This window comes from Piliocolobus tephrosceles, chromosome 3, assembly GCF_002776525.5.
Source record: "Piliocolobus tephrosceles isolate RC106 chromosome 3, ASM277652v3, whole genome shotgun sequence".
NCBI classification, from domain to species: Eukaryota; Metazoa; Chordata; class Mammalia; order Primates; family Cercopithecidae; genus Piliocolobus; species Piliocolobus tephrosceles.
Genome location: NC_045436.1, coordinates 121,595,438 through 121,618,150, shown reverse-complemented (window position 1 = coordinate 121,618,150; position 22,713 = coordinate 121,595,438). Strand labels below are relative to the sequence as shown.

At 37.3% G+C, this 22,713-nt stretch overlaps 2 protein-coding genes across 3 annotated transcripts in view; one reads left to right on the top strand and one right to left on the bottom strand.

Moving 5' to 3' along the window:
* The window catches only part of CENPC (centromere protein C), a 68,996-nt gene extending 64,308 nt beyond the window's left edge, over window positions 1–4,688 (bottom strand). For both annotated transcript variants that reach the window (XR_002735648.1, XM_023232146.1), the window contains exons 1-3: window positions 4,426–4,688; window positions 3,249–3,295; window positions 227–297 (exon numbers count right to left, since the gene is read on the bottom strand). Coding sequence is in view for 1 of the 2 variants with exons in the window: in XM_023232146.1 (XP_023087914.1) it covers window positions 227–297; window positions 3,249–3,295; window positions 4,426–4,443 (136 nt within the window). In the remaining variant the exon portion in view is untranslated. The remainder of the gene's footprint in view (window positions 1–226; window positions 298–3,248; window positions 3,296–4,425) is intronic.
* Window positions 4,689–17,771: 13,083 nt separating this feature from the next.
* Window positions 17,772–22,713, top strand: part of STAP1 (signal transducing adaptor family member 1) — a 53,721-nt gene continuing 48,779 nt past the window's right edge. The window contains exon 1 of the mRNA XM_023232148.1: window positions 17,772–18,004. Coding sequence (XP_023087916.1) covers window positions 17,885–18,004 — 120 coding nt within the window. The 5' untranslated portion in view covers window positions 17,772–17,884. The remainder of the gene's footprint in view (window positions 18,005–22,713) is intronic.

Sequence of the window (22,713 nt, the reverse complement as noted above, 5' to 3'; positions counted from 1 at the left end):
CTAAAGGGGATGACAAATTATTGCCAAATTATTATTTTTGTAAGTATTACCCTAAGTACACCAGAAGGTACACAAAGGATTGCATATGAACTCAAAATACCAGGGAAAATATTTTACATATATTTAAACTCTAGAACATACTTGCTGCATTTGATATTAATTACTATGACAAATTCATATTTTCATCCATCTAACCCTCAAATTCCATCTTGAAATGAAGCCTTACTTTGTTCTTCAAAACAGTCTTGTAAGATTTCCAGAACATTCTGGCCTTGCTGTGTGTTAATGTCACGTGCCCTAATAAAGAAAGGAAAAATACAGCCTATCATTTTCAGAAGATATTTCTTTATATTACCATCTATTTGAAAATTCCACATCTCATTATAAAATATTAATTTACTTAATATGTAAAATATCTTTACTATCTGAAGACAAAACAAGTACTTGAGGGTCTATACATTCCCTGAAGTGAACTCTGTCCTTCCTAATAAGAATTAGTATATCATAATCTACATTAATAATTAATATTTCTTAGTTGAACAGCCATGTCCAAAGCTGTTTTAGATTACTGCTGTATCTCAAAAACACAATTTTTTTTTAATGAATCCAATCAGTCCTGAAATGCTTCTTTAACAGACTTTACAGTCACATCTCCAAATAACATATTCCTCCCTACAAATTCTCAAATGCATTTTTGATTCAGTATCATTGATTAATCTTAACAGTTTATGAATAAGTATAAATTTTAATTAAAAATTATATTGAGCTTGTAGATTCACACACAGCTATACAACATAATAGAGATCCCTTGTTCACTTTACCTACTTCTCCTCAGTGCTAATATTTTGCAAAACTATAGCATATTATCACAATCAGGATACTGACATTGATAAAATCTACCAATGCTATTCTGATTTCTCCAGTTCTACATGTACTCATTTCTGAATATACTCATGTTTGTATTTATTTCTACACAATGTATCACATCTGTAAGTTCAGATAAAACAACCAGAGTCAAGATACTGAATAGTTCCATCATCACAAAGATCCTCTATTGTCCTTTTGTAATCATAACCACCTTTCTCTCATCTCCTTCCTGCCTCCTCTCATTCCTAACCTCTGGCAACCACTAATCTGTCCTCCATTTCTACAATTCTGTCATTTGGAAAAAATCATATGTAACTAGAATCATACAGTATGTATCCTTTAGCCCTGGCTTTTTTCACTCAACACAATTCTATGGAAATCAATCCAAGTTGAATGTATCAATATTTCATGGCTGTTTAGAGTCAAGTAGTGTTCCATGCTATATGTGTACCACAGTGTTTAACCATTTACCTGTTGAAGAACATCTGGATTTCGATCAGTAAAAAACTGACATGCATCTCTAACAGGGTGGACAAACTTTTGCTTAAAGGGCCAGATAGGAAATATTTTAGGCTTGTAAACCATAGTTTCTGTCACAACCAGTCGACTCTCCCATTCTAGCCGGAAAGCAACCACAGACAGTATGTAAACAAAGAGGCATGGCTGTGTTCCAATAAAAAAATTGAAACAAAACCTGTGACAAAACATTTGGCTGGCCTATTATCAGCCAGAATTTACTGATCCCTGACCTACAACATTCCTATTATTCTTAAGAGCTCGAAAAGTACTATATATGCAGCATAAGTTACTTTTGGAGCTTTGCAGAAATACACATAATTGGTCACTTCCCACAGACCAATTTAATCAGATTTCCTAGGGTGACGGAGACAATTCTGATGTGCAAATCTAGTTAAAAACCACTAGCTGAATCCTATGCCCTCATTTTGCAGATAGGCTAACTGAAATCCAAACTGGTCAAATGGCCTACCTCAGTTTGTAAACCTAATTAGTATTAGTGGCCGGTTTTCTACCAGAATATATATAGGTGACTGCTACAAATTCTGGCCTTGACACCACCCCAAAATACCACCTACAGCTATAAATACACTACTACTACCTATTTCAAGGAGGAGATCCAGAAAGATCACATTTTCCAAGGTGATAATGCTGAGTCACTATTAGAACACAGGTCACATTAGTCTAGGCAACAGCTTTTTCAAAGTTTATCAAATTCATCTTTTCTTCCCCCTTGTCATTATTACCTTAGCATAAAAGCACCTCCATCATGTCTAGATTACTACAACCCCTTCCTTAAGCTACTCTGTAAACATCAAACATCTTTGCTTTTTTAAATGTGTGTGTGTGTGTTTACATCAGATAGCCCTTATTCCACAGATGATTTAGGACAGCTTATTCAAACCTATAATAGATACCTAAAGCCTAACATATCCATTTTATGGCTCAATCCAACTCATACGGTCTTGTTTTCCACTTCTACCCAACATATTCAACCTTCTTAAATCAGGTCTCTGCTACCGACAAATGTATGTATTCCTACTTTGGTTCCTTTGTTAAGTTACTTTCTATGTCTGGAATATACTTTATCTTAGTCTTTAAATACCTAACCTATTCAAGGTCCACCAAAGTTACACTACAACTTTAAAGTTTTTCTTAATACCAACAACACAGAAATCCCTAATTTCTCACATGGTTGTCTATACTGCAAGTTAATGCCTAATTATATATAGGCGTACTCTCTATGATACACAAGTCATTACTTCAGTATTATAAGTACTAATTTTTGTCCATTAAAGTATTTCACAAATGTACATATACATCTTCCCAATAGAAATGAAAGCTTCTTGGAAGCAAAATAACATACTTCTGTGCCCCATCAGACCTACTAAAATCACAGCTCAATAAACAAGATGTTATTCACAAGTAAATTTTTAACTAGAAAATTTACTTTTTACAGGTTTTACAACTAAAAGAAGGACCAAAACAACCCAAATAAGCATCCAACAAATAAATGCATGACAGCATGTATTATTTTTCTTTTTGCCCCACTGAATAAGCTACATCCTTCTAATTTTACCATTTGATTCATTCTACAAAATGCTTTTTCCATGGCAGTCACTTAGTCAGAACTGAGACTCCCTCTTCTTGGTTCCACTATTTTATCAGGTGAATTTCTTTTTTCACAGCCACAAAGTCATTGCACTGCTTGCATTAACATTCCATCAGTATAAGATGACTACCCTTAATCAGTGGGCATAGAAATCATTATTTTAGTCAGAGGTGATAGTTTTTCCTTTCTTCATTTAAAAATCTATTAACGATGAGAATAAAAATAATCTTAAAAGCTTAAGCATATAAATCACCTGGAAGGTCGACAAAATCTTCTTCTGTAGCCATTTTTGAGATGATCCTGAAAGAAAAGTAAATCATCAATTTGGTTTCTTTAAGATATAGCAGAATAAAATTTATTTTCAAAGTAACTTCATCCAGCATGGGCATGCTATACACCAAACATCTTCTAAGGGCTCAAAACAATTCTAAGGTTATGACAGGCATTTAAAAATTGAACGGTCGGCATCTAGTAAGCTTTATTCCGCTTCTCTCCCCACAGTGAGAATGGCTTTATTGCTTTTTTCTGATCATATATAATGTAAACAACATATGTGCTCATAGTAAAAAGTATAGATTATATTATTCTTTCGTACAACTCTTTATGTTTATATGTATAACGTCACATAATGGGAGATCATCGAAGCCGAAGATTTTCTTAGAAGAGGAGATAAATTAGAAAAGAAATGATACGGGTTTGATATAGCAACCATAACCAAAGTATTAAATATAGAATAGTGAACACCAAAGAAGTCCAGAAATATGTAAACAAAATGAGTTGCCGCCCCCATTAGTCATTCACTAACGACATTTTAAAAGGTAAAAGCTTGTACCTTTTAACTAATAGCTGTCTTTCAGAACACTGTCGATAACTGATGCTCCATATATCAGCCTCAAGAACTGCATGTAAGGCCACCATTTTGACAGAAAAACTGAAAACGTCAAACTATTTCGAGACATACTTGTTACATAATCTGTTTCTCCCAACTAGCAAGTGTGACGCAAAGGCACATTTTTAAGGCGTTTCAATACTTCTACCATGGGGAGAAAAGTATTTGGAGGCCTAGGAACTGGAGCTAGACTAAAAAGCAGAAGCCAAGATCGCGCCACTGCACTCCAGCCTGGGGGATAGAGAGAGACTCCGTCTGGAAAAAAAAACCCCAACAGAAATCACAAGCACCTCTCAAGAGTAAGACGCAGGCACAGACGAAATGAAGACACGAAAACTTAAGAAATAATAAAAGTACAGTAAATTAACTCCGGTTATCGACACACGATCACACTTGATTTCAAAAATTCCTGCGGCTTTCCCACTGAAATCCCTCATGGACCACAGCCCCAGCCTAGCATTTCCTTCTCCCCCTCCTCGGGCGCCCGTGTCCCCAGCCAACCGCTCAACCGCTTTCCTGGAGCGCGAGGGTCCGCACTTACCAGACCCGACGCAGCCATGTTCCGGCCCGGCTGAGCCAGCGCGGGGGTCTGAGGTGGAACCCCACACGGACCACAACTCCAGGAGGCCAAGCAACAAATGAACCGCCAGACTACCAGGCGGCGGCCAAGCAATACCCCAAAGTCGAAGGCTACGGCCGCGAGCGCCGCGATCCGGAAGGCGCGCGCTAACAACACTTCCCGGCCATTAGCTCCGCCCTCAACAAACAAGAAAGCTCGGCGCCTGCAAGGGTTTGAACCCGGCAGCACATGCGCAAAACGGGCTGTGCCGTCCAATAGGAAGCAAGCGGTTAGTGAGCTCGCCCCTTCTTGCTCTAGGCCAATGGCCCTCCCTCCCGCAGCTCCGCCCGCCCTATCTCTAGCTGCTCTGCTCTTCCCACCTCCCTTCCACAGCGCCGCGTCGGGGACAGGCGCGGGAGTGGGCTTTTATTTGGAAGGCATGGTCATGGGAACCGCTCCTTGTGCCCAATGTAAAACTTCTCAACAGTTCTGTTAAAGAATAATAAGTAATACTTGGAAGGATGAGAGGTAGAAATTGAAGACTTTTTTTTAAAACAGAATCTTTTTTTTGAAGAGATTTTTCTAATGCAAATTCGTCAGCCACGCCCAACCCATCTAACCATCATCTCTGAAAATAATTGAATAATTATGTGTAATAATGGTGATGATGGCTTGTATTCTTTTTCAAGTATGTGGGTGATGTTTTTATGATGCATTGCCAACAAATGACCCACGTAAATAGCTATCATTTAAGTATGATGCACTGAAAAGAATTCTGTACAGAATCCTGAAACCTGCCAGCCAATGACTAGCGGTGTTATGGAGAGCAAAATTTCGGCACCATTCTGGGTGTTTCCATAGTGATAGAATGGAAGTCTAAATTAGACGCTCTGAAGACTTCTCACCTGACCAGTATATGATTCTATGAAGCTGTGTCTTATTTTATTATTTAATTTAAAATTACATTAAAATTCTAATCAGAAAGTAGTTTACTCATTGAATAAATACATTAATCAGGAGTTGAGCTAATAGATTTTTAAAACATGTAGTGCTTTAACAAATGCTGTCACCTATGAAAGCCAATTTTTTATTTTATTTATTTTTTTGATAGGAAAGAAAGAGGAACTATGAACTCTGACAGAAATTAGGCCTGGATTGCACTCCATTCCATTAATTCTGCCATTATGGGAAACTAAGTTATCTGTTCCTTAATTCTCTTGTCTGCAAAATGAGAATAATATTAAGTGGTTGAGATGTTGTAATTGAATAATTCCTGTTAAGATCTAAGCACAATGTTTGGAACAGAGTAAGAATTCAATAATAAAGCTATTGGAATCATTATGGAGACTTTTTTACTATGTTTGGCAGTTTTGCCAATCAGTCCACATTATATATAATTTGGTACTGTCACATTTGGAATAGATAGTAATAAACACTAACATTTATTGAGTGCATACTCTATGCCCAGTTCTGTAAATGCTTCGCATGCATTGAAGAGAACAATTAATATTCCTGTTTTATAAACAAGGGCACTGAAACACAGAGAGATAAGTGTCTTGCCCAAGATCACATCACCACTAAATGGTAGGATGGGATATTATCTCGAGAATTCTGACTCCACAACTGAGCTCTTAATCACTACACTCTTTGCCTCTGGGTAAGAAATTTTAGCAAGCACAATTATAGATGTAAAATCCCATGTGTAAAATTATATCCTCCTGCTTCCACTGGAAACTAAGTCCCACAGAGGGTTTTGAGAAATTTGAAATGCAATGGCTTGTGCTGCTATAGAATGCAGGCCACACAGGGTGCTGAGGATGAACTGTTCTAAAGAAAATGGAGCAGCACTCTTATAAAAACAGTTATGGAGACTCCACAGTTTCCAGACAAACGTTTTACTTCCATATTGTTGTAGTGCTTAGTAGCCCCACCATGGTTTTTGTATCCTAAAATAGGATTGCTAATTAATGGGGGGGGGAGTAATATTTATTTAAAAACCCAGGTTTGTCTTTATAAATCTCCCCCCAAACTACATCAAGATTACTTCTTAGGAGCTGCTAATGCAATCTTGAAGTTTTCTTTCACAACTACTTACCTAGTTAAGGGGTGTGTGTGTGTGTGTGTGTGTACTTACATATCAGTATATGGAAGTATTAACATATACATAATTAGATGTGTATATGGGAACATAAAGTATCCAGAAATTTGTCTCGAAAGAGAAGTAAAAAAACTTTTCATTACTTACGGTTTTAGGTAGATAATTTAAAATTTGTAAATATTAAAATTATTTCAAGAATATTTTGTTTTAGATCTTTGATTTCCATCAAACAATTATGGTATGAGTATTTACTATCAAAGTGTCTTCCATTAAGTGTTAGCACAAAAATATTCACAACTGAACTAACCACTTAAAAATTAGTCTGTATTCATTCCCATCCCACAGTTTAACATGAGCATCTGTCCATTGAGGTACAAATGTACCTCAATGCAATGCAATACTCTTCAGCAATAAAAGCAAACCACTGATATACAATATGGATGAATCTTGAAAGCATTGTACTAAGTGAAAGAAGCTGGACATCAATGACTGTATGAAAAGAAGTCAAATTGATGGTTACCAGGGGTTGAGGAGGGTGGGGGAAAAAGACTATAAAGGAATATGAGGGAACTTTTTGTAGTGCTGAATATATTCTATGTCTTGATTATGATGGTAGTTACATGGCTATATGTATTTGTCAAAATTCCTAGTTAGAACTATTCCCCTGAAAAAAGGTGACTTTTTTTTTTTTTTTTTTCCCGAGAAAGATCTTGCTCAGTCGCCCAGGCTGGAGTGCAGTGGCACAATCAAGGCCCACTGCAGTCTCGACCTCCTGGGCTAAAATGATTCTCCTGCCTCAGCCTCCTGAATACCTGGGACCACAGGCATGCACCACCACACACTGCTAATTTTTTTTTTTTTTTTTGTAGAGATGGGATCTTCCTGTTTTGCTCAAGCTGGTCTTGAACTCTTGGGCTCAAATAATCCTCTGGCTTCTGCCTCCCAATTGCTGGGATTACAGGAATGAGCCACTACACCTGGCCAAAATAGTGACTTTTGCAACAAATTATACCTCAGTAAATCTGTGAGAGAGATAACGAAAGAAAGGAGAAAATGAGAGAGACTCAAAGGCACTGTATGAAAACCGAATGCAATGTGTAAACTTTGATTAGAGTCTAGTTCAAAACAAAGTAACTGTAAGGAGCATTAAGCAATAAGTGAAAATGAAAAAATTAATTTTCAGATGATATTAGAGAATTGTAAAGTTTTCTTAGGTATTATAATGTGATTATGTAATTTGTCATTACTCTTAGGATATGCATATCAAAGTATTTAGGGGTAAAATGTCTTGTGATATTTGTAAGTACTTTGAAATTGTTAATCATAAAGAGACTGAGATAGTTAAATAAATATGGCAAAATGTTAACAATTATTGAACCTAGTTCATTGTATGTTTATTAACATTACTCTTTCAGTTTCTCTGTATGTTTGAAATATTTCATAGAAAAAAGATGAGGAAACTTGACCTTAATAAAATTGCTTAAGTTCTAAAAACTTTTGCAAAAACATTTATTATTTATTCTGTAAAAGTCAAAAGTGAAAATATTAGCAAATTATTATCATATATAATTTTGTCAGAAAAATTATACATGAAAAATGAATTTCTTCTAAAAAGTATAGCATAGTTGCAATTATAACAATATTTGCTAAGATAAAACAGACATTTTTTTATGATTTTGGTTTTTTTTAATAATGTAAATTTTTTTTTCTTTTACTCCTTACTGCCAAATGTTGGTCCCTCTGTTAAGGAGATTCATTTAAGTATCCTTTTCTGATAAAAAATTATCCTCCAATAGAAATGCTATCTATGCTATGTAGATCATAATGGAAAAGTTAATAAAGTGTGCTTGCAATGTACAGGTAGGTGGCAGCAATGTTTACAAAAACAGTTTTACAATGCTATGAGTTGTTAAGGTCTGCAATGAGTCCTTAATTGTAAAGTGCTGTATAAATTAACAGATCTTTACACTTCCTAAATTACCTTTGTGTCAACCATTGCTTATTAGTTATAGTTATATTCTATTATGTACACATTGTTTCTCTTAACTCAAGATCACAACCAATAACACTATTCTGTAGATCTCCATTCTGCATCCTAGGATAGTTTACTTCTAGTCAACTTATTTTTTACTCACACAAAGGAAATTTTGTCATTGAAAACATATTCAGATTTTCAAAAGCTTAATAAAATGGTTCTGCATTATAATTTTACTCTTGAGAAGACTTAAATTACCTTGAGCGAAAATTGGCAAGTAATGTAGGATACAGTTTTTAAATTTCAGACAGTCATTGCTTTGCAAAGTAGTGCAGGACCCTAAAAAAGACCATGTCAGCTGAAACCATGCAAACCAATCTTTGCTTGGGAAAAATTCTGATTGTTTCATGATCTTTAAAAAAAAAAAAATGTATTAGCTGGACGTGGCAGCTAACGCCTGTAATCCCAGCATTTTGGGAGACTGAGGCGGACGGATCACCTGAGGTCAGGAGTTCAAGATCAGCCTGGCCAACGTGGCGAAACGGCGTCTCTACTAAAAACACAAAAATTAGCTGGGTGCAGTAATCCCAGCAGTAAACTGGGCACGCCTGTAATCCCAGCACTTTGGGAGGCCGACGCAGGTGGATCACAAGGTCAGGAGATCAAGACTATCCTGGTTAACACGGTGAAACCCTGTCTCTACTGAAAAATACAAAAAAAATTAGCCGGACATGGTGGCGGGTGCCTGTAGTCCCAGCTACTCAGGGGGCTGAGGCAGGAGAATGATGAGAACCCGAGAGGCAAAGCTTGCAGTGAGCCGAGATTGTGCCACTGCACTCCAGCCTGGGCAACATAGCGAGACTCTGTCTCAAAAAAAATAAAAATAAAGATACAAAAATAGTCAGGAGTGGTGGTGAGCGCCAGTAATACCAGCTACTCAGGAGGCTGAGGCAAAGGAATTGCTTGAACCTGGGAGGCAGAGGCTGCAGTGAGCCGAGATCATGCCACTGTACTCCAGCCTGGGCAACAGAGTAAGATTCAGTCTCAAAAAAAAAAAAAAATTATCAAAATATTGACATGTCTCTTACTGTCAGTTATAAATTTATGGGGAAAAGAAAAAATAGTAAAACTAATACTTGTTTAGCACATTTTAACTCAAAACATTAGAAACATTGATCATTAAAGTGCTTTAGTTCTCAGTTTTCTTTTCTCTTTTTTTATTTTTGGCTCCTGACAGGAAACATGCTCAAGTTCTTTGTAAAAAAAAAGAAACTATCAAGAATAGTTTGAATAGTGTCTGCCTTCTTCTCAGCTGTAACTTATGATACAGAGTGAGCATCTTTTGGTGAATTGTTATACTACTTTCTAAGCTTGGGTCATTTTAAATTAAGTATATGTGGCATAGGTGATATAACATATTTGTAAATTCAAGTGTCTATAGAAACTCATAAACATAAAATACCAAAATGGTAACTTGCAGACAGTACCTAAAGTAAGAGTTGTTTGGTTTTGTTTTTCCGAAGGCTCCATCATTCACCTAAAAGTAAGAGACAATAAGGAAGATAAACTAGAAGCAAAGACACAGGGCAGAAATGATGTGCTGTTGACACAGAGAAAACCTGACTAATACTGAAAAGTGTGGCCAGGCACAGTGGCTCATGTCTGTAATCCCAACATTTTGGGAAGCCAAGGCAGCAAGATCACTTGAGGCCAGGAGTTCACAACCAGCCTGGGCAACACAGTGAGACCCAGTCTCAACAAAAAATCAAAAATTTAAAAATTTAGCTAGGTGTGATTGCATGTGACTAGTTTCAGCTACTCAGGAGGCTGAGGTGGGAGGATTGCTTGGGCCCAGGAGTTTGCACCATGGCACTCTGCCTAGGCAATAGAGCAAGACTCCTTCTCTTAAACTAACAATAAAAATTTTAAAAGTGTTCATGTTGACAGATGGAACTAGATTATGTGGCAACTTCAATGTCAGGATAACTTTTCACTTATCCTATAGACTATGGGGAACTGTGGTCATCAGGGTTCAATTACATAGAAGAAAATTTGTAGCCAGGCACGGTGGCTCATGCCTGTAATCCCAGCACTTTGGGAGGCCGAGATGGGCAGATCACCTGAGGTCAGGAGTTTGAGACCAGCCTGACCAACGTGGAGAAACCCTGTCTCTACTAAAAACACAAAAACAATTAGCCAGGCATGGTGGCACATGCCTGTAATTCCAGTTATTCGGGAGGCTGAGGCAGAAGAATCACCTGAACCTGGGAGACGGAGGCTGCAGTGAACCGAGATTGCACCACTGCACTCTAGACAAGGCAACAGAGTGAGATTCCATCTCAAAAAAAAAAAAAAAAAAAGACAATTTGTGATGGCTAGTTTTGGCAAAAAGGGATCCGCTACCTGCATTTAACAGCTCATAAAATTCTTGAGAGGATGAAGAAACCATGTATTTTGGACTTTCAGGAATAATTCCCAAATGCACATTAAAGAACTAAGCCATTAAGAGGCAGCTGATGTTTCTACAGTCATAAAACAAATAGAAAAACTGAGAAGCTGACATTCATGCTTATGTCTCCAAGATCATACTGACATCATGCAATCAGGAAGCCACCACAATTACAAAGCTGCCATGTCATGGAAATCACTGTAAGAATTAAAGAAAGAGGAAAGAAACACAAAAAGTGACTTGACAGTCAAAGACAGGTTTATTTTAGAGAAAACCCAAGAGGGCTTCTGGCCAAGTTAGGTCAGAGGCAACCTCTCTTACAGACTAAGGGTTTTGCAGGATTTAGGGTAGGACGGTTTATCAGAGGCTTGTACTGCTTCTGTGTCTCTTTGCTATGATTATCTGGGAGGAAGACTTGTGTGTCTGTTCCCATACATCTTTCTGTGCTGCAGGTATACTCCCCCGAGTCTGCTTTTAGCTTCCCTATCTTAGTGCACCTGAAGGGAAAGGAATGCGCTTATTAAGACCCACTGTTTTACTGGGCCCATTGTATGAGGGTGAAGTCTGGCAGTTACCCAAGAGACTTTCCCCCCACCTCCCTCTGTGCCCAAGCAGTCTTATCTGTTTTACTGTCTGCTCTTACTGGCTGCTTGTAGTTAGAAGAGAAGTGATTTCCTTGAAATGCATGAGGCTAGAAAGGGAGCTGGAACTTAAAGTGGCAGTGTTTGAGATGATGATATTCCTGCTCTGTCAGTCACCACAAATAAGAATTGTCCAATGAGTCCGGGTATGGCAGCTCATGTTTAATTCCAGCACTTTGGGAGGCTGAGATAGGCAAATTTCTTGAGGCCAGGAGTTGGAGACCAGCCTGGCCAATATGGTGAAACCTCATCTCTACTAAAAATACAAAAATTAGCAAGGCAATCATTGTTACAGAAGTGATATTAGTAGCTCTGTCAGAACAGTTTAATTTGCTAACCCTTATAATTTTCAATACAAAGAGTTGCATCTGGGATGATAAGAGCCTTTCCTAGTTATGTATTTTCAAACTATTTCTGTAGTGGAAAAGATCACTTTTGTTACTGAGAAGTAGTTTTTGGATGCCAGGTAAATACAGGACACTGGTTTTCATACTAGGTAACTCACAGAATAATGGTAGCTTGTTCTATACTTATACATTAGTGGTGGCACACTATAATCCCAGCTACTCAGGTGGCTGAGGCATGAGACTCGAACTCGGGAGGCGGAGGTTACAGTGAGCCAAGATGGTGCCACTGCACTCCAGCCTGCAGGACACAGCTAGACTTTGTCTCAAAAAAAAAAAAAAAAAAAAGAAAAGAAAAGAATAAAGAAAAAAAGAATCCTCTCATGAGCAGAAATCCTCCTTACTGCTTCTGGCTCCAGAGTCACACCTTACCTAAAATGACATGATGATATGCACCAGCAAACTGATGTCTGTGACTTGACTATCAATACCCATGAAGTTAGTGATCAGACATTGGGACTTCTGATGACATTGCCACAGAAAAATTAGATGCCTACAAGCCACACATGCCTTTTTATTGGTTAGAAAACCAAAGATTGCCTGGTGCAGTGGCTCACATCTGTTAATTCCAGCTATTCAGAAGGCTGAGGTGGGACAATCACTTAAGCCCGGGAGTTTGAGACCAGCCTGGGTAACATAGCCAGACCCCCTCTCAATGGAGTTTAAAAAACAAACAAACAAACAAAAACAAAGGCAGCATAAGAATGAACGCTGCCTCCCTTCTGCCTTGTCAATCATGTTGAATGCTTTTCAATCTTAGCTGCAAAGAAGTCTGAGACATGTAGATTTTATCTTTTTATCCTCTGCAATAAAGAAAAGCACACTAGAAGGGTTTGGAATTATGGTAAGCACCAATCCACCTTATTCCCTAAGGAAGCCATGAAGGATGAGAAATAAAAGAGAAAACATAGACTTAACCTTTGTATACATTGAGTTTGAAATGGTTAAAACTGAATTCATTATCCCTCTATCCCCCAAACTATCTCCCCACTCTGAATTTCTAGTTTCCATTAAAGTTACTGTTATTCTGTGAGTTACCTAGTATGAAAACCAGTGTCCTGTATTTACCTGGCATCCAAAAACTACTTCTCAGTAATAAAAGTGATATTATTTTCCATTACAAAAGTAGTTTGAAAATACATAACTAGGAAAGGCTCTTATCATCCCAGCTGCAACTCTTTGCACTGAAAATTATAAGGGTTAGCAAATTAGACTGTTCTGACAGAGCTACTAATATCACTTCTGTAACAGTGATTGCCCACCTTTTTTTTTCTGTTTCAAAAGACTTACGGGAAACATTTTCTGAGTAACAGTGGCTCGCTCTGTCTCAGGCAAAGGAGTAGGAAACTCCATATTGTATGTCTGATAATCTCTGGAGTTGTGGTATTACAATGTGCATTTTCTCCACTGAAAATGCTGCTTGTCTGGATGTGGTGGCTAATGTCTATAAATCCCAGCGCTTTGGGAGGCCAAGGCGGATGGATCATTTAAGGTCAGGAGTTCGAGACCAGCCTGACCAACATGGTGAAACCTCGTATCTACTAAAAATACAAAAAATTAGCCAGGTGTGGTGGTGAGCACCTGTAGTCCCAGCTACTCAGGAGGCTGAGGCAGGAGAATGGTATGAATCCGGGAGGCAGAGGTGGCAATGAGCTGAGATCGTGCCACTGCACTCCAGCCTGGGCGACAGAGCAAGACTCAGTCTCAAAAAAAGAAAAGAAAAGAAAAAGAAAATGTGGCTTAATTCTATCAATAGTAATAAAAAATTTACTCATAATAAAGATGGTATTGGATTCATACCAGCCATTGATAAGCTATAAGCATTTCATGCAGTGGTTAAAATTAAAGCTGTATTCTTCAGGTATGAGTTATAAAAATAAATGTATTCAATTAAAATATCTTCGAAATATACTAATGCAAATTATAATGCATATGGCAATAAATCATCAATAAATATTAAGTAAAACAAAGGTCAGAAATGTGGAAGTACTAGAGCAGAGTTGGAGCCTCCTATTCAGACTTGATTGATTCAGTACTAATAAATGGATAGAAAAGTATTTTAGAGATCCTCAATTATTGTAAAAAGTGTGGATTTTTACTCAAATGACATTATAACACAGAGGACTCAATAAAGCACTGACATTTTGGTTTATATGAGTTAAATGTTATACTTTACCCAAAGTCGTTAAGTTATATTTGCCATAAAACCTGATTTATAACAATCTTCTGTGACACAGATGCTACTGATGGCTGTAATATTGGGCTCCAATAGTTTAATAGTAACATGATTGTTCTACAAGGCAACACAAGAATCATATGTCAACCAATGGTCACATATATCAGAAAAAAGGAAACTCCTGTCACAATGGAAGCTAATAATTCTCCAAACTAGAATCATATTTTTTTTTATCTGGAAGCTATTCGGTAAATAAATGATATTGCAATCTACTTATAACCATTCCTACTTCAACACAATCTTTCCCTTGGAAAAACTGTTTCTTGTTGATACTGAATGTATACAAATGACTACAATAGGACAAATACTATAAAAAAGAAATCATACAAAGTGCGTTGGGAAAGCAGAAATGAGAGTAATAACCTTTTTGTGTGTGTTGGGGGAGGGTGAAGAAAGATTCAGGAAATTAGGAAATCTTCAGAATTAAGGATAGATTCACCCTGGGTCTTGAAGGATGAGTAGGACATTACCATATAAACAAAGGGAAGGAGGGGCATCTAAGCAGAGTACAGTGACTGAAAAGGTATGAGGAGATAGGGAAGATCATAGGGTATTCAGGCAACTGAGAATAAATGAAATTACCAGAGCAAAGGATATTTTGAGGAGTTATTATTTAAAAGGGCCCTGCTATGAAGGACCAGTGTGCCATGCTTGAGCCCATTGTTGGTATTCAATAAATATCTAATGTTCAATGAAAAAATTTTAAATAGAAATCTCAAAAGCAATGAAAATCCATTAAAGTCTTTTCAGTAGGGGAGTATCTTGATTAGGCTGAATTTTAAATGAATCGGAGAAGAAAAAGAGTGGAAACTAGGAGACCACTTAAAAGCCTTTTGCAACTCTTCAGACAATAAGTCATGTAGTCCATCGCCTCATTGTATAGGTGAGGAAGCTATGATACCAGAGAAGTCAAGTGGTTTGTTCAAGGTCTCAAGAGCCGGTTAGTAGCAAAATTAGCTTCAGCCCTATGTCCAAACATATTTTCTACTGTATTTCCTTACCTACAAATTTATTATTCGCTGTCTAAGACTTGAGATATCTGTAAGAGGATTTCCATTGTAATGGTGCAGTGGTACGACACTAGTAATTGCAGACAAGACTAACTGGCTAATATTGTTTAAGCAAGATTTTTGCATTTTGTAGTCTTTTTTAGGGAGATTTTTGGTACATTAAAAATGAATTTCATGTATAAATCAGTAGACCAAAGTAACTTACCATGTCTGATTAGCTGTTTTTAAATTGTTGCTTATTTTTTTAAAGGCAAAAAAACATAACCAAGTGCTTATTTGACAGCAACAACAACAAAAACTCCTCTTTACATTTTTCTAGAGGTATTATTTTCTCTTGCCTATGAAACTTTCTGGCCATAAAGTCAGTGCCTAATCACTGATGATTCCCAGCATTCTATCTTTCTCTATCCTTGCTGCTTCTTTTCATTTTTCAATTCTTAATTCTTCCTTTCACTTCCCCCCTGTATTACAACAACTAACAGCTGCCAAGAAAGTGGATTAGGTCATATATTAAATCAGGAGGTTTTCCTGTTATTCAAGTCACTTTCTTAGTATACTGAAACTAAAAAATAGTTATGGTTTTTGTCTCAAAAAATTAAGTTGGACTTACATTTTATTATTTGAAGGTTGGGCAGCAAGTAGCAGGTCTAAACTTATAAAAGCAAAGCAGTAATTTTGGATCTTCAACTCCCTATTTCTGTCTCTAGCTGTTTTCATTTTGATAATACATCTGAACACTCTTCTCTAACTTACTGATAATCAGTCTGTATTGTTCTACCTTACTTTGTAGACAATTTGGCATCTCATATCTACAGCTGCAGGATCAGTGGGACCCATACTGGTAGAGAAAAATCATGCAGTCTCTCCATTAGGAAAGGAGAATCAGACTGAAGACTCCTGGCTTGCTCTGATTTCTAATAATAGGCTGGTCTCACTGGGCCCAGGCTGTTCTAAATCTGGAGTAGTTCTGAAATACTGAGTGTGAAATAGGCAATGGTAGAAATTCTTAGGACCCCTGTAAGACAAATCAAAATTCCTTCTAATATTCTTTTCTCCCATCATTTCCTGCACTGTGCTAGGTCAAATCCAATCTCTTAAGGACCATTTCCTACATGCAACCATTGAGTGCACTTTGGCCCCAGTATAGCTGCATAAATCTCACTAGATAACTGTGGGAACTCCATGCATGAATCATAGTATCAATGATCTGCAGCTCAGAAAGCACAAAGAACAAAATAAAAGTTTGAAAACTTACAGCTTTCTCTGCCAGATATTTTTTGCCAAATATCTTAGACTCCTTTGTGTTGCTGTAACAGAATACCCACAGACTGGTAATTTATAATGAACAGAAATGTATTTGGCTCATGGTTCTGGAGGCTGGAAGTCAAAGAGCATGGCCAGCATCTGATGAGGCCCTTCATGTGGCCTCATTCCATGGCAGAAGATAGAAGAGCAAGAGAGGGTGAAAGCATGCGAGAAAGTGCCAAACTTGATTTTATAAAAAACCTACTTCCAGGCCAGGTGCAATGGCTCACACCTGTAATCCCAGCACTTTGGGAGGCCACAGCCGGAGAATCGCTTGAGCCCAAGCGTTTGAGACCAACCTGGGCAACATAGGGAGATACTATCTATACAAAAAATGAAAAAGTTAGCTAGGAGTGGTGGCACTTGCCCTGTAGTCCCAGCTACTTGGGAGGCTGATATGTGAGGATTGTTTGAGCCTGAGAGGTCAAGGCTGCAGTGAGCTGTGATTGCATCAGTGTATTCCAGCCTGGGCAACAGAGCAAGACCCTGCCTCTGAAAAAAGAGAAAGAAACCCACTCCCACAGCATTAATTCATTAATTCATTCATGAGGGCAGATGCCTCATGACTTAATCCCCTTCTAAAGGTCCTATTTCTAAACACTGTTGCATTGGGGATTAAGTTTCTAATGCACAAACTTTAGAGGACACATTTAAAACATAGCACTAAATATTCATTGTGAACTCATGTACTTGGAATACTTACTGGCAAAAATAAAAAAAGGAAAAAGAAAAAAATTCCATATTCCATGTTCCCATAACTGTGGTTTGTATTTAGTGAAGCATCAAACGGGCATGAGATAGAACTATTTTTTTTTATTTACACAAAACTTGGCCCTGAAATATTTAACCAACAGAAATAGTACTAATAAAATTATTATATGAAGCATTTTTTAATGAAGCAGAGTTTATTCAAGTCATGTCTTCTGCAAATAAAAATGGACAGCAGTAAACAAAAACAAAGGTAGAAAGAATAACTATGTTCTTGATGTCTCCCCAAAAGTTCACAATCTCTACACCTGTTTCTTTCATCTTTGGTGATGTTAATCTTCTGTTTATTTTGCTGCTTTAAATCTAAGCACATGTAGATTACTCAGAGATTGCTCTCTAAAGGTCAGATTACACCTGTTCTTTCTTACCTCACAAAAAGTAATGGAAAAAAAAGTGTGTGTGTGTGTGTGTGTGTGTGTGTGTGTGTGTGTGTCCTGTTGGTGGTTAAAAAGCAATTTGGGACTTCCTCTTTGAACAGTTGCCTTTTCCTCTCACACAAGGAGGATTTCATTTTGTTTGAGACGAGAAACCAAACCACATACCAAAGAGAGGGGTATGATGGCTATGAAGCCCCCAAAACCAGCCCCTCGCAGGATCTTCCAGGAAAGGTTAAAGATTACTGCTCTACCTTTGTACTTCGAAGGTTTTTTGTTAGTCAAGCGGTCAGGATACCGGGTGAGTCTATACATGATAATGTTAAACCTAAGACTTCTGTTTTAATTTAATATTTATTTCATGGTGATGTGATGTGTTGAGACCCCCTTGTTTCCATTGAAATTAAATCATCTTCTCTTCTTTGAGCTCAGAAATGATTCCAATTTTTCATAATTTAAATACAATGTCTGGCTTAAACCTGTATGTCTATGAATATATAATATGTATAATAACACAGGTTGTAATATTAAGGCACTAATATAGAAAATTCAATAAGCTAAATTTCCAAAGAATTCATTTAAATATCACAGAAGATTTTGGCTTGGGAGATAAAATATTTCCTGTATTTTCTCCACAATTTATTGCTATGCTTCAATGATGAGATGTACCATTAAGATAAAATGATATCATTATTGAAATTAAACCTGCTCCTGTTCTCAGTCATTTGAAGTTTATAATGATCAAATTATTAAAAATGGCTTTTGTAAAAATTGTTAAAATGACAAAGTTCATACTGTTTAACATTATATAGTGTTATGTGTTTTAAAATACTATTCAAGATAGTGGCTTTTAATTTTGGGGGTACTACTGTGGATATTAAGTACACTAAGCTACACAAATACCTTTGCTCTAAGAAAATCCATGAAGCATTCTGTATTTTTAAATGTAATAATTAAAACTTATAGTTAGTTAAAATCATTACTTTTAAAATAGTAATTATGGATGACTTGAAATTAATTAGAGAAATGAGCCCAAAATTGCCTGTTATTAAAGAAAAAATCATTAACTTAGGTCAAATTTTATGAAATTGTATATTGACTAAAAGTAGAAAAATTTTAAGGTTTTCAGAAATTCCATCAGAAATGTTTAATGATGATAAAATATATTTTTTGAGGATTTATGAATACTTATGGAAAAATTATATATATGAAAAATCTGTAATAGCATATTCATATTTCTTATATATATAATCAGATCATTTACTATTTGAGAGTAAAGATATGGTAACTTGTATTCTGTTATGGATGTTAAACATGCATAAATAATTATCTTTCAGTTACATTAGAATATTTTCAGGTCGTTCCTACATGCTTTTAACGTAAATTTAATCTTGTCTTGTCACCACAGGTAAGCCACATAGTCACACTTTGCCAGGAAAGGGAAGTTGAGAAAAAAAAAAATTCTAATTTGTAATTTAAATTTGGTTGTTCATTGAATGTTTTCCAAGGTGTTTGTAATAACTGTTTATGATAGCAGTTTTTTTTTTTAAATGCTTAAAGAAGGCATGTCATTGGTATGGTTAGCAGAAAGAATAAGAATTTTAGAGTGTCTTTATCTGATGGTTTTGCCACTTACTGCTCGTTATCTTGTGCAAGTTACTTAATCTCCTTGAGACTGTTTCTTCAACTATAAGATAGAGAGTACACTACTTGCTACTTGCCTCCTAAGGCACATTCTGGGACACCGTAGGGACAAATTCAAGCAATTTATTGACTCAGCATTTATTGTGTGCCTTCTATGCACCAAGCATCACTTTTATTTCTGGAGAATATGAAAAAAACACAAAGATTTTATTTTCAAGAGGTTTAATATAGTAGGAATGATGTTTTCCTTACTGAATTTCTACTCTTTACCTTCTCTTAGAAAGCATTATTTGAAGCAGAATGAATAACCATAGGCATAAATATTTCCAATGAAATTAACTTGTGTTTCTATTTGAATTTATAATAAAGTACCTTTGTGTGTGTGTGTGTGTGTGTTTGTGTGTGTGTGTGTGTGTGTGTGTGTGTGTGTGGCAGTGTCTTCTCTGTTACCCAAGCTGGAGTGCTGTGGTGCAATCACTAGTCATGTAGCCTCAACATCCCCGGCTCTGGTGATTCTCCTGCCTCAGCCTCCTGAGTAGCTGGGACTACAAGTGCGTACCACATCCAGCTAATGTTGGTATTGTTTATAGAGACAGCGTTTCATCACGTTGTTCAGGTTGGTCTCAAACTCCTGGGCTCAAGCAACCTGCCCATCTTGGCCTCCCAACGTACTAGAATTACAGGTGTGGGCCACTGAGTTAGGCTACAAAGTACCTTTTACTTGTATGTCAGGGAGAAGAGAGCAAGAGGATGACAATAATGCCTACTTATGTTGTGGTTTCAGGGACAGCATATGTAAAACACCTGGCTCCCACTAAAGGTTAGATTCATTCTCTTACCTTTTCATCACTTACCATATTCTTATTCATGTGCTAAAATTAGTTTGAGGTCTACAAGTAATATGGCTCAAAGGAGAGTGAGCATGTTGATAATTAGAGCTCTTGAAAATAGTAGCTATGAGAAAAATCTAAGGAAAATAAGTGGAAATTCCAAGCAATTGGCAGCAAAGTGCCAGGGAATCTTTGAACAGAAGGTGAGCCAAAGGTATATAGCCAAGTAATCTTCGGAGCTGACTGGCTGGTGGAAGTTGAGAGGCTCTGCAGAATGTAAACTTGGGTCTCTGCCAAAGTCATTCAGAACATTTAAACTAGAAAAAATATAACTGAAGAGTAACCTGGTCTATAAAGGCATTAAATGTTGAGAGGTGTTTCTTAGTCATTTTTTTTGTGGGGCAGTTTTAAGTATTTAAAGAGCTTTTCCCCAGGAAAATGTACCAACGTATACCATTTTGCATGCAATTCTAGAAGGTTTCTAAATCTGAGGTCAAGAACCCACGAAAAACACATAATCTTTACGGAAAAGATAATGTGGGAAGATTTGTTTAAACCACATCACTATGATTCTGGATTAACCAGGAAGATGTATTTGATAACAAAAACTATTAAATGCCACAGTGGAATACCAATGGCCTCGCAGTCCTTACAAATGGGAAAATCGCTCATTTTTTCTGGGACCTTTGAAAATAAGAGAGAGTTTGGGTGGGCCAGGCCCCATGGCTCATGCCTGTAATCCCAGCACTCTGGGAGGCCCAGGTGGGCAGATCACGAGGTCAGGAGATGGAGACCAACCTGGTCAACATGGTGAAACCCTGTCTCTACTAAAAATACAAAAATTAGCTGGGTGTAGTGGCACATGCCTGCGGTTCCAGCTACAAGGGAGGCTGAGGCAGGAGAATCACTTGAACCCGGGAGGCAGAGGTTGCAGTGAGCCGAGATTACACCACTGCACTCTAGTCTGGCAACAGAGCGAGACTCTGTCTTTACAAAAAAAAAAGAAAAGAAAAGAAAAGAAAAGAAAAGAAAGAAAGAAAGAAAGAAAAAAGAAAAAGAAAATAAGAGAGAGTTTGGGCAATGTCTCGTAATTCCTTCAATCTGTGATGTGCTAAAGTTAAAAAAAAAAAAAAAAAAAAACTGTGTGTGTGTGTGTGTTGACAGGGCGCAGTGGCTCACGCCTGTAATCCCAGTACTTTAGGAGGCTGAGGTGGGCGGATCACAAGGTCAGGAGACCGAGACCATCCTGGCTAACACGGTGAAACCCCATCTCTACTAAAAATACAAAAAAATTAGCTGGGCATGGTGGCGGGAGCCTGTAGTCCCAGCTGCTGGGGAGGCTGACGCAGGAGAATGGCGTGAACCCGGGAGGTGGAGCTTGCCATGAGCCGAGGTCGCGCCACTGCACTCCAGTCTGCACTACAGAGCGAGACTCCGTCTCAAAACAACAACAAAAACAGTGTGTGTAATATGTCTTATTAACCTGAACGTAAGCATGGGATCATCATAACTATATCAAAATCGTATTCCTCTAATATTCAACTCACCTCTAATTCATTTAGTGAAACTCCGTCTCTACTAAAAACACAAAAATTAACTGGGTGTGGTGGCACACGCCTGTATCCCAGCTATTGGGAAGGCTGAGGCAGGAGAATCGCTTGAACCCGGGAGGCAGAGGTTGCAGTGAGCCAAGATCGTGCCACTGCACTCCAGCCTGGGTGACAGAGCGAAACTCCGTCTGGAAAAAAAAAAGGAAATTTTTTAGGGCTAAGTTGTACTCACACACAGTTCTCTATGGCAGTAATCTCCTAATTTTAAAATAACACACTCTTTTCAGGGAAACATTTTGAGCACAGATCCTTAATATAAGAATATTGATTCATTTAGAAATTATAAACATATACAGTCCCATACTATTACTCCATGTAAATTAAGATATATAAAAAATGAATTAAGAAACATAAAATATAATTAAATATTATAAAATTTTCTCTCCCAATGGATCATCTTGCACACCTTTGGAATTTATGCATCCCATTTTGGAGACCACTATACAACGTTCTTCCTTAGGTAAATGTACTTTATTTGCTCACAAAAAGAGAAAGAATGAGAGCTTTTTATTGGGGAGAGGGGAAGAGAAACTTAACTGGAGCTTGCATTGTAATTCATTTTTGCTAGTTAATTCATTTTTGCTAGTTATATTAATGAGAGAAGAGCACTGGGGAGTCAAGAGATAAAAGTATCAGTCCAATTCTAGAATTTGGGCTATTCCTTCACATTTTTAAAACTGTTCCCTCCTTTCTGAAAAGAATAATTACTCTCTTGCATAGCTGAATAGGTTGCTCCAATGACTAAGTGGACTATATAATAATGAGTACAACCTTTTGAGGTATAACATACAATGGATACTATTCTAGGCTCTTAGTGTTCTGTCTCTCTGATCCTTACAGTAACTCTTCTGGGTAGAAATTATTTTATTCACTTCACAAATGAGTGAGTAGGTGGGGCATGCTGGCTCATGCCTGTAATCCCAGCA